The sequence below is a fragment of the Buteo buteo genome, chromosome 5 (assembly GCF_964188355.1).
Source record: "Buteo buteo chromosome 5, bButBut1.hap1.1, whole genome shotgun sequence".
NCBI lineage: Eukaryota > Metazoa > Chordata > Aves > Accipitriformes > Accipitridae > Buteo > Buteo buteo.
The window spans coordinates 14,664,789-14,677,833 of record NC_134175.1 but is presented as its reverse complement, the minus strand read 5'-3'; the positions used below and the strand labels follow the sequence as shown (position 1 = coordinate 14,677,833).

Below are 13,045 nucleotides of genomic sequence, written 5' to 3'. Positions count from 1 at the left end.
CGATATAGACCCATAGAGGTTAATGCCTAGACACCTTTCACATCACATCATAGATGGAAGCACTTTTTAAGGAGAATAAAATTGTTTTAATCCCATAAGTTATTGAGTAAAGAGCTGGCTTTACTGAAAAATGCTATGTATTTTGATGTGCACTCCTAACTGATTGCAAAGAGAGGTGGCTGTAAAATTCATTGGCCATAACAGCAGATATATAGATAATGCCCTTTGCTCCAAGAATATGGATCATACCAAGAGCAGAATAAGGAGTCACAATTCTCTTTCAATTAACAGGCTTGTAATACTCTAAATTGAGTCAGAATCTTGCCATTTTTGATGTAAAAAGACGCAAAAGGTTTTACTGGCAGGGTTGTATGCAGAAATGGCGTGTTTTGGTTTTTTTAAATGAAAATGGGGAATGCTCACAGGAAGCCAATTCTAAATTTGTAAATGCATGTGTTTAACTGGAAACCTGATTCCAAGAATTTCAAGAGAGTCCAGTAAAAATCAGCCAGGTTCGATTTCCAACACCAAATACTTAGAACAAATGGATCCGCAGGCCAAGGATTATCTACTGAAATTCCTAGTGCATTGTGAATGACTAATGAACTCGACAAAACTCAAGAGCTTTTCTTAGAAATCTGCAGAGACCAAGTACAAAAAAAAAAAATCTCTGAGGCCCCATTTTGCACACTTCCGCGTAGGGGCAAACTGCTTTATATAAAACCCTCCAATAATTTTCAGTAGGAAGTGAATGCTAAAATAAATGCTAGTCCAAAACTTTGTTCTAAATTTGAACTAGAATTTAATCTTTCTCCTTTCCCTAGCTCTAGGATGAAAAACTTCAGTGAGTGTTCAGAAAAGGACATTGAAAATAAAAATTAATGCAACCCCTCAGCTTCTTGCTCTTCAAAAAATGCAGTTGTTGGAAGATAACTGAACCAGCATGTCTCCCTACCGCCTCCCCAGTTCTCTGTGTCTGTGACACCAGGACATGGCAGTGCTCACATACAGATCTCTCACGCTACCATTGGAACAAGAAGTTGGGCTTAACTGAGGCCAGCTACAAAACCACTGAACTTTCCCGTCCGATCTTTTCAACATCTACAGAATATAGACTACAAGAGGTACCAATGAATCATCAATGAATGAAAGTGCACACTAACGAACTGCAGATATAATTGCAGCCAACTTATCTGTGGACAGAGATGCCACAAGAGATTCTCTCCCTTTCCTGTATTCCGGTGCTTTTCCAAACACAGGCAGAATTTCTTAACACTTTTTCCCTAGTGCTAACTATTCGAAGAAACCATAGCCCATGTTCTTTCCACTGACCACAGAGGGGAGAACGGAGTGTTGTCCCCCAGAGACTGAAAGGGATTGTTGGAAACCCTTTTCTCTGGCTCAGGCATGTGTCTTTCTGGAGGCCAATGCAAGCCTAGTGACCTTCAGGCCCAGCACCATTCCCTTTGTACATTGTTCTTAAAAGACCTTTCCCACCTCAGCACTCCTTTGATTGCACCAAGCACAAGAAAATGAGAACGGTCTGGAGGATGGCAGCAGTTCATTTGCCTGAGTTTTCTCTGCATTAGGATGAAGAAAGAAGGAGGGGGAGGAACCCAACAACATTAAGAACAATGTTGGGAATAGGTGTTTAAATCTGTCTCTCCAAAGCCCGTATATTCCCAGCCTTGATAGCTCTCACATTACACAAGATGACATTTCTCTCCATATTGTATTATAATTAATAGGCTACTGCCAGACTTTACCAGCTCCTACTTAATAGCATTTCAGTGCTGGGAAGCAGTCGTCAGGTAATCTGGCCATGATCTACTGTATCCTTTCTAAACACAGGTTCTAGCTGCCAAGAATGTCACCATAAAAAGATTTCAATCAATACCACTCAGCTCCTACTTTCAAATGCTCCAGGTCTAGGAAGAGAAGAAGAAAAAAACCAGTACCCTCAAAACGAACAGCAAACTGGCATATGCATCGAGTACACAGATTGAAGTGAGCAGATGGGAATTCATTATGGCCTGATCTTGCTCTCTCTTTTATACTTTAGTAACTTTATACTTTGGAAAAGGTCTCACCAAGCGCATGGAGACCATGTGCACAGAAAGGGTTAAACCCATGCAGATCTTTCCATTCTCAAGCTGTGCTCTTGTTGCCAAACAACAACATTTCAACTATGATTGGTACAAACAGTTGGGTTTCAATGGCAATCTGTCACATAGGTTTAAGCCCAATTTTTACTGATGCAACCTGCAACTTGCTGGGTGGTTGCTGGCTTTGTTATTTATTGGGAGAGAAAGAAAGGAAACAAAAGAGATTGGTGGTTTTTTTCTCTTGTCCAGGCTGTAGCTCAAGGACTTGCTCTGGAGTTGGTTTCTCCATTTGTTTTCCCTACAGTGAAATTAATGAATTAGGAATAAAAATGAAATCTGCAAATCCAAATCAAAGCACAGCACCTGCATCTCCATGTATCACTTTCTGAAGAAGTCAGGGAAGGTCATATGCGATCTGTTCGTTTGCAGGGCTTCTGTGCTCTCCAAGAGCAAAGGCTATCCACCAAAATCTGCAAGCACTTCCACCCCTAAATTAAAGCAGAATTGATAACTTAAAAACAACAGGAAGTCACTGGTTCAGCAAATTAGCAAATAAGATGTCAACAAGAGAAAATGGTCAGGGCTCAGATCCTGATGTAGCTGAAGTAGTTGGGGTAGTTCCATTAAATTCAATGGAGCCAAGAGGATTAATGCTGGCCAAGGATCTGGCTGCTAGCGTTCTCCCAGCTGCAAGTCTTAGTTTAGGCTGTTGCCAAGAGGTTAACACTGTGATAAGAAAGTATTTATATAGGTATATATAGATATATAATTATATTTAAAGAACACTTTGCTACTAGTACTTTCGTAATTTTAAAAGAAAATTATTTCAGTAGAGCGGCAGAACCTCTTGAATAAACTGCAGACTCTTTCACCCACTCCTAGGCCACTTACTGTCCTAGAAGCAAGTTTAAGTGTTATTTCTAAATGCTATTTCTTAAAACATAGGGTGCAACTAAATAAGTAAGGCTCCCAAGGGTCTCTAAGAAGCCAGTGAATCAACACATAGGCATGGAGTAACAGCAAATCAACAATTCTAAAAAAGGTGCTTCATAAGTTAAGGAAAATAAAAATACAAAGCCTCAGACTTACCACAGAAGGCCTTCAGACTTATGAAACTAAACTGCTGTAATGTGGTACAGTGTTAAGACATACTTTTTTTTTTCTTTTTTCTTTTTTTTTTTTTTAACATTCTAGAGGAGCAATACACACTGAACCCAGGAAAACAGCTCACCCTAGAAAGTAATTTTGAAAGGAATATCAACTTTGACTCGTGCTCCTAAATCCCTAACAGTTTTGCTTTAAAAATAATTGTTCATTCTGCAGAATTAAGTTCCCCCACCCTCTCCTCCAGTCACCAAAACCCCACACCGTATCTACATGTTTGAAAAAGGCTCTCCTCTGAAATGTTTCTACATATTCATCTGAAATTGTAAATGAGTGGCATCTCATTGGGACTTTAAAGAACCTAGCAAGGTCGAGCGATATCCCAAAACAGGATATGATGTACAGCTGATTGAGACAGAAACGGACTGCCTTTCAATTCCCACAGAAAGTGAGGTGGGTCACTCACCAAAAAGTGACGGCAACAACAAACCCCTCTTTTATCCCTTCCCTTCCTTCTTTCCATTCTTAAGCTGGGCAGAGCAAATGAGGTTGGGTTCACAAAAAATAAGGTTAATAATAATAATTAAACAACAGCAACAACAACAACAGCAACAACAACAAAATAGGCGTCTCAATGTCTGAGGAAAAGTGGGATTGTAAGTGCAGTATTTCTTCATGTGCAGTTCTTCTACTTCATACAAGTCTCCTTTGGATGAGAAGGCCTAGTGGAATGTGTGCTCCCCTCGGACTATGTGTGATGAGAACTCATAGCGGTCCTGGCTTCGGTAGCCACAGATGTTGCACTCTAGCGGGTCCCGGTAGCCATGGCAGCCCATGTGGATGGTGTACATGACATGGTCCAGGAAAAGGACACGACAGTGCTCGCACTTGAAAGCCCTAATCTGCTCCCCTTCTCCGTTGATGACCTTGTAGATATCCTTTAAAGAGCCCTTAGAAGCTTTTGTGACATCCAAAGCCTTGGCGTCCTCCTTCATATAAGCCGGGCTTGGCTTTCTCTTGGGATTTAAGGCAGAGTTTCCTTGGTAGGACTGGCGGTCTTCATGGCTGCTCTCTGAGTCAGTAGAATCCAGGCAGCTATTGCTGGGGGAGCCCTCTCTATCCTGGGTTCGACTCTTTGGTCTGATGAGGGAGATCGGGCCATCCATGTTGTTCTCGTGACTGTCAGCTGTTTCCCTGCTAATAGGCCTTTCTATCCTGTTAGGATGATAGACCTGAGCGTAAGCTGAGCTGATGACTGGGGCCACCTCTGCAATTGTGCTTGGTGTGTGCTGCATCAGGGGGTGAAGTGCCTCAGCTCCAAGGTAGGTGATTGCATTGTTGATGGCTTGGTCCATCATGTGAGACTGCATCAGCTCAGCCTCCTTCTCATAGGTTAGGTTCATATCAAAGGGAATATCTGGATAGCCAAATCTCATAAGCTTTTCACCTAAGGGACAAGAGCAAATCAGAATGAGAAAAATCAACATAATCACTCCAAGGTTTCACTGTAAAAGGGGTAGGGAGGGACAGAAAACCCCTGACTTGGGGTGAAATTAATTCGAGTCCAAAGTCAGCCTCCTTCTACTTGTTTACTGACGTCCTACAAAGTTTCTGTCCTGAGATGGGTAAAACAGCAACCTCACCAACCGCTTTTTTTTTTTAGTCCAGGTGAAGCATGTGGCTGCAGCAACCTCCAGATCGATTCCAAACTTTCCAATGGGCCTGACTGTGCCCGCGCTTCAAGTTAGGGAAATACATGTTAACTGGTAGAAAATGGGATTGAACCACCGAGGTCAACGAAGCTCCACTGGTTTATACCATTAGACATACTCTCCCAAAATTAAAGGAGATATGTCCCCTGCACCGAGGTGCCTCATACATACCTTACAACAGGACTGCATAGCGAGAAACCTAAGCAACAGGTACAGGGGGCTGGTATGGTGGCTTCTTTAGAGTCACAGTATGTAAATCCTTCAACCAGCAGAAAAACTATAAAATGACCGCATGTGGCCACAGAACGGAGCAAGTAACAGGTGCACTGGGTGCTGACCTGCCATCTCACGTTCAGGCTATAGTATCTTTGTAGTTCTCCCCTCAAAAAAAAATCCTATCCCAATGTTCTGGGCTGAGAAAAGAAATACACACACCCACCCAGTGTCTATTTAGGCAAGAAAACAAAATAGAGAAACTTCATTTGGTAAAAGGCAAAAGCAACTTCATTGACACAGGATAAATAAATACATAATGATGATGAAGCTGGCTGATTCATCACTATGTGAATCCATATTCACAACCTTATAACCTTTTTAAACCAATGGCATTACAGATATGTGAAACCAGAACCACATGCTGGTAAATTATGCTAGTCACAAGGCATGTTACATATCACAGCTCTCCTTTGAGGTTAACAAATTTACCACTACTTACATCAGGGCTCAGCTCAGCAGCACTGCTTTTCCAGTGATGGCTTTAGAGTATCAGTACAAGGAAAGTTCATATAATAACTCTTCTTTTTAAATAGAAAAGGTTATATGTATAACTACATGTGTAAGATACAAGATATAGGTGCTCATACGTGTTCACACACACACAAGTATTAGCTAGTTGTAGACAGTTAACTTTTTAAGCTGCAAAGTCTGATAAATAATTTTGGTTGGTTTTCTTTGTCTTGGTTACTTTTCACTGCCTCAGTACATAAACCCAGACTTTTGTTCAATAATGTAACCTAATAAATTCAAGGAGTCGCTACATACAACTGGTTTGGCTAACCAAGAATTAAAGAACTCAAGAATCTTCTATCACCTTTTGCCAAAATTGCTTGGAACAAAACGTGTGTAAACCACCATAAGAAAGGAAGATAACTGTAAGCCCAAATCTCTTCCAAATAGCATTAGTACATTTCAACATAGCTATCACTCAGCATTTTATTTTTGACTATAATAATTCATTCCACTTAGCGTGGTTTATCTTGAAGTGATGCATAAAGAGAGAAATAATTTTACATTACCCATGGTACAATCATGTTATCCTTAGAGATGATGCATCACTTTTGCTTGGGAACTTAGCCCTGATTAGCAAGGTAATTAAATGCAAGTCTAAAGTGAAGCACGTGAATATTCCTACTCTCTTCAGCAGTACTGTTCACATGCTTCTGATGTTCATGTACCTCACTACGTTTCCCTACGGATGGCTGTGTTACCCTTATAGCTTACCAAAAGAAAGCATAGTGTAGAAAACTGTTCTTTTGATACACATCAGACATTTGGAGAAAAACAGGGAAGGAAGGAAGAAGCAAACAGTGCTACAATGACGGCCTTTGTAATCTAACGTGACCTAAGGGTGATTCTTGCCGTCAAACAACCTCTTTTCAGTGTTTCTGCCATGGGCTGGCAGTCTTGCTGTCTGTGATGGCTGTTCTGCTGCTGATCAGATGGTCAACTCTGTCACAGAAGGTGGCTCCAGCTTCACTTGAAATTGAGCAGCTCCTTCCCAGGTGGGGCCAAAGCGGAACTGGAGGACAGCTCCAGGAGGCATGTGGTGTCTTTGGCACGGTGGGAAGAAAGAAATGAAACTGGAAAAGTCCATTGGTCCCTATCACCTGTTCTGGCCACCTGTATTGTTCCTGTGTTTGAATAAAGAACTGGGTCTGGTGAGAGTCTGATTCAGTCTCCAAACACACGGTCAGTCCTTTGCAGGCTATATAGATCAAGAAATAATACCTATCCTTTATGGACTACTTGGATGAATGAGGCAAACCTTATTTTGATTCCTTTTATCTTCCACATTTAGTTATTCCACCACAGACAGCAGAGTAGAGAAAACTGTAAATTGCCAGTGACCTGAATTATTCATTCCTTTAATTATGAACTGGTTCCAAAGATGTCAGAGCCTTAGAAATGGAACGTGACATAAAAAAGTAAAATAAATGATAACACGGGGAGGAGAGGGCATAAAACAAAGAGCTCAGAAGAAACATTAACAAACCAGTCCAACATGGTTTTCAATTTTAAATCCTCTTTAGCCAAATCTGTACTTAAAACTAACTAATCAGATTCATCATTTTGAATTTCCATGCAAAATTATGCTCAAATTCTATTTATTCTTGCCCTACATTAGTGAAGTAGAAGAAGAAACATTCTCCACTGTGGTCATTTTATCATATGACATTCAAAAAAACCTCAAAACAGGTATTTGAAACTAGATCAAAGCACACACACACAGCTGTCCTGTGATACCTGTAGTCCATCTCATCAAGTATCTAAAGCAACTGCAATGCTGGACACTTGGGAGAAAGCTGCAAGAAATCTTGGTGAAAGCAGTTACAGAATTTACCACTGGGTAAATTTCTTCTGGACCCCCATTAACTAGAAGTTGACTCTAATTTTGAAGCTGGTTGATCTTCATCTGTTCTGAGATGCCTGTGTATTTTTAATTCTTACTATAACAGCCGTGGTCTTATCGTAAGCCACATAAATGTCTCCTTTTGTATCCTGCCAGTTGTTAACCTCAGTGACACTCTGTGAGACTAAGCACCACATTCAAACTGAAAATACGTGAATCTGCTTCATGATTAGCTTGAAGATGGTTACTTTCAATTTCACTAGTGTCTGCTTCACTGAAGGGGAAGCAAAAAGAAGTACTCAGACTCCTGCGCATCAGAAGTTATACTTGCTGCCTCCACTATTTCAACAGGTTTGGTAAGACTAGTACCTCAATAGCAGATATATAACCAAGTCTCTCACTCAGAAATTAACTCTATTTGCTGTATGCTGCTTCCTTTCCTCCCGAAATTTCAGCCAGAGTAGAGACTGTGGTCCATAACCAAGGTCCCTTGGAGACTGCTGATCAGAAAGAGCAGTAAAGCATTGATAGATGTAGCATGCAAAGATTTTAGCTTATGATTACATGACCTTCTCATAAACACCATTAAGTTGTTTTGGACAGGTGCCACACTTGCAGTATGCACAAGAAAATTTCCTGCAAGCAAGAGAACCATTACAAGTTCTTCCTGATAGAGTTGAACAATATTTCATTGGGGAGAAAATGGGAAGAAAATTAAGGTCATGGTGAAAAAAAGAAAAGTAGCAAAGCAAAGACTGCTGTTTTTCAATTCAAACGCTGTGATGCCATGAAAGATCAGAAAAGGCAGAAAAATAAGATACAGTAAATATGAAAGAGGACGCTTTTCCCCTACAGCTAGATCTGGAAAAAAACCTGCATGTCACATGAAACCCTGAATTCCTAGCCCCAGAAAAATGGAATACTGAAATGATCTGTTACACCTTTAGAAGAAACAGGTTTATCTAACAACAAAGTAGTATAGCCTGCAGAAGAGAATAATAATCTGCTACAGCATATCTCAGGCAAGGATTTCCAATCAGTACATTTCCCTTTGAAGAAAATAACAGCATATGGTCAATTGCACGTGACTGGACAAGTAAAATAACCTTTCTGGTCTAAAAAAGAGACCATAATCTACAGCTTCCAAAAATGGATTCAACTTATACCACCCAAAAAGTGAGTTGCCTCAGTTGCAAGGTATACTTAAAATCAGTAAACTATACTGCTTTGAGAGCAGGCATGGGTACACCAGAATTTAAGGGAAGGGAGCAAGGTCTCCAACCCTCTCAGATAAAATCTCTAGCCCCTGCAAAGATAACCTCTGAGAGGTATTGCAAACACAATTCTGTTCAAGTCTTTGGACAACCTGGGGGCTGGGGAAAGAGCAAGAGGTGTGAACTGCCCTTCTTCCTTTTGAGGCTGGAATGTTTCTGAGGTCTAGACACACCAGTTTAAGTGTCAGCATGGCTATTTCACCGTTGATCGCAACCTGCAAGAACGTACAGCACTTGCTGAGACAATACTAGGGAAACTTGCTATGATGGGGCCATGTTTACAATCTCATAAAGCTGTATTTGTCTTGTCAGTAGAGTCCTGCTCCCATTTCCACCCTCTTCAACCCCAACAGTTTTCACAGCAGTAAATTGAATCAGAGTATAAATCCTCCCGTTCTTATCAGCTATACAGTAATTCATTTCAGACCACTCTTAAAGACAACAGTCTAAGACTTAAGCTTTTGTCTCAGAAGGACTAATAACAGTATAGGAAATACTGATGCCTCCCAGCGTTCCTCCTGTGGGTTGGATTGTTCCTGACCTAACCTTGGCTTAGCACCGATATTTAGGAATGGTCAGATGACTGAGAGCAGCCAGGTCAGTGTGTCAGTGCCCCCCAGGCAAGCTGCTGCATGCTGCTAGCTCCCTACTATTCAAAACCATGTGAGTTAGCCTAAAACCACCTTTAGTGGTGATTTAACAAATCCAACTGAATCTGCATTTAGCTGAGGGGCAATGACTGTTCTAAATGGCTGTAGTAATTGCTTACAGTCCTCTGATCCTCTCTCTGTAAGTGTCCTCAGTGTAGGCAGAATGAGTATTTGACACCCTTAAAATATGTACAACTGTCCTTCCAGGGAGTGAGCATGGAAAACGCATTATTACATGACTTTGGAGTCTAGCAGCATACATTTGCCCAAATAATTCTCTGTCCCAGCTCCCTTCCTAAGTTTAGCACTGCCTCAGCTGCAGTAAAAAGCTTTAAGCTACAGTAAAATTCCCCATACTGTCTCCTGTTACAAGCTGAACAATTTTAAGATGTCAAGGTACAAAGCAAAATATGAATTCTGGGCCTAAACTTCCTCATGCCAGTATTATCAGACCAGTTGTTGCCAACTCTCAAGAATTTAATACAAGTTACAAGTACTGAGATACTTGTGTTTTGTTTTTTTTTTTTTAAACACACACACGTATGGAGACAGACAATTATATGAGAGTCTTAGTTTTTATTTGCTGGGACAAGGAGAAGGAAGGATGACAAGTCTAAATCTCAAAAGGGCCAGAGAAAAGTTAAAAAAAACAAAACAGCCTTAAGGCACAGTAAAAAGCTCATGATTTTCTAAGCCATTTTCATGATTCTGGGGACCTCACTTTTGAACTCTCTGGCTTGGTAAAAGTAATTAAATAATTTTCAGGATTTCTTGCTGTGATTTAACCATCTCCGTTGTTGTCCCTCCCCATCACAAACAAGTTCTGAGCGCGCTACTTTTTCCTTTGTTCTTTTGGCTATTACAAATTACAAGTAGCCTATACCTACACACTAAAAATAATAAAAGGCGTATTTCAAGCTTACCCACAAACTTCTGTGGGGTGGAGCTTTTACGCTTTCCCATGTTGCTTGTCAGCTTCTCTATAACAGCAGGTCTCTCAAAAGGCACCAGAGAAATATTGTTGTCCATCACAGGCTCTTGTTCCTTACAATCTTCCATAGGAGGTACTACATAAAACCAAAAAATTGTATCAGACAAGTCTGGTCTACACTTTACAGACAACGCAAATCATTTGAGCCCTGCTGATTGCGCAACAAGCGCAACACAAAATAAAGCAAGGTGCAAGAACACACTGGGCATCAAGATAGCAATCACCTTTAAGCAGAGCCACATTTACAAAACACCTCTCTTTGGGACCATCTCATTTAGCAGAAGCCCAACTTTAAGCATTTATTAAAGGACTTGTTTTGTTCTGAATATTCAAGATCCCCAGTGAAGAGGGGACACTTTTGAAAACTCACTCTGTAGATGACATTTTCTGTTATTCTCCCTTCAATATGGTCACCTGTTGCCAATGTAACTTTTTAGTTATAATTCTTTGTGCATTCCCTTAACTTCATGCTTATCATATGGCATGCTTACCGTTCTTATTCTCTTTTTGCACTAAATTCAATGACTAAAAAACATACAAAGCATTGATGACTTGTGTTTCCTGGGCCTGGCTATGTGTTCCCCAAGACAAAGGCTTCCCAAATGGAAGACCTGTTAAAGCGTGTTTTCTCTCTCTATACGCGAGATTGTAAAATCAACAAACACTGTACTGGAGTGAAAGGATTAACATTGTATGGAAATTCCCTTCAGAATCAGTCACAGAAACTACCAATTTTTTAATTAATATTTTATCCCTTCAAACACAGACCTAACAACCTGTGAATGTGAGTCTTCTGTGTCTGTCCTACCAGTTTTTGGGATCAGCAGGGAGCACTCCTGTGCTAACTATGTTAGGAGAATGCTCATACATTGTCTTTGAGACAATAACAAGAAATCAATGACCCTTTCTGTCTTTACTCATTTCACTCATTGTCGCTTGTTGGGTTAGGGAATAAGGTGCTAGAGCAAAAGAAGTATAGGCATTGCTTCTGACCAGGGTAGTGACCAACTCGCACAGGGTTTTATGTTAGTTGCTGACATAGCTATTCACTAAATACCTACAAAGTATTCTGTTTTTGTTGAGCATCCTCTTATAAACACCAAGAAGGGTCAGCAGTACCATGCTGTGGATCAGGCCCAGAGAGCCTGAGTCATTTGCAGTACATGTCAAGTGTGATTCCATGTGTAGGTCTGCTGCCATGAATTTAGTACATGGCCTAATTGTCCCACATTCAACTTCAGAAGGTAGCAAGAGAAATGTGAGAAGGATCAGCCACTAGTCCATGTGCTAATGGAATGGTTGAGATGTAAAAAAATTACTTGAGAAGAATGGATGGCAGAGAAATAGAAACTGGGATAATCTTGCACAGAGTTCCTACAATTTGCAATCTGTGAGCAACCCATTGCTTTCTCTGTATTAGATAAATCTTTCAGTGAAGTCACAGGTTGTATTGCAGAGGTAGCAGAGAAAAACTGAAACCCATATCTTCTGCTAGTCCTCCTCTGGTCTCTCACAGTAACAGCCTTTTGTGTCACAGACACCTTCTCACTGAGACTGTGCCATAAATGAACACCACCAGCCTGCTTTCCTCCCATGTAACTTTACTAGCTTCAGGATCCTAATATGGAATAATCACTCCCCTGTTCTTAAACATGCAGCTGTTTGCTAGCACATAATATATGAAAAATAGGGTGATAAAAGCCTCGTCTTTGCCTTCTTTCTAGTAAGGAAGAGCAAATACCAGGCAATTACAAAACAGAGTATCTGCTCAGGTGAACTTCTCAATTCAGACATTTGTAATAAGAAAACATGGCAATTTATTAATTTGATTCCATTTGTGCTTCTGCTGCTATGGAAAGCTGAGTACTTTGAGGCTTAGAATCTACCATATGCTATAAAATGATTTACTCTGCTGCTTTTATATTTGTACAGGATGCTCCCCCTGAGAAACACAATGGTTTCTCATTTACAAGGCAGTCCTGCTGGCATCAGTGAAAAAGAAGAAGAAAAAGCATAAATATGAAATGAATCTAATGTTGCAACAAAATGGGATGCAGTGTTCAAGTGACCTAATTAATGCCCAGTGCAGACTGGGAGGTCTGGAATACTTTAATAACCTTAAAAATTTAGCCTTAGCTATTTAAATACTATGCTTGGTCAGGAGTTATCTGCACTATTTCTACTCAACTATTTACTGAGAACATTTTGGAAGAAAGGAAAGATTATGTCTGTTGATTTTCACTGGAAACTGGTGTCTGACTCTCCTTTTGGCTTACCAAAAATCAGCGTATGCATGCACAGGCACACACACTCTGCATGAAACCCTGGATCCCTGCTCAGTGACAATACCCATCCTCACTGCGATAGGGCGGGTTTGCACGTAAGTGCTACTTCAAGAATTTCCAGCTGTTGCTGTACAGGACACATGAGGCTGGTGGTGGGGACCTAGGGAGGTGCAGAAGGCTCTAAATCCCTCCTAGGAAGACCTGCTAAAAGCATGCTGGCTTTGTAGGACTGTACTTGCCCACAAAATCAGTTGAAAACGTCTTGATTACTGTCATAGCCATCTGATTAAGCCCC

The 13,045-nt window shown here is 40.7% G+C and overlaps 1 protein-coding gene across 2 annotated transcripts in view; it reads right to left on the bottom strand.

The window, feature by feature from the left end:
- Positions 1-3,295: 3,295 nt before the first annotated feature.
- IKZF2 (IKAROS family zinc finger 2) overlaps positions 3,296-13,045 on the bottom strand; it is a 111,757-nt gene continuing 102,007 nt past the window's right edge. For both annotated transcript variants that reach the window (XM_075027917.1, XM_075027918.1), the window contains 2 exons: positions 10,398-10,541; positions 3,296-4,656 (listed from right to left, as the gene is read on the bottom strand). In XM_075027917.1, coding sequence (XP_074884018.1) covers positions 3,932-4,656; positions 10,398-10,541 — 869 coding nt within the window. In that variant the 3' untranslated portion in view covers positions 3,296-3,931. The remainder of the gene's footprint in view (positions 4,657-10,397; positions 10,542-13,045) is intronic.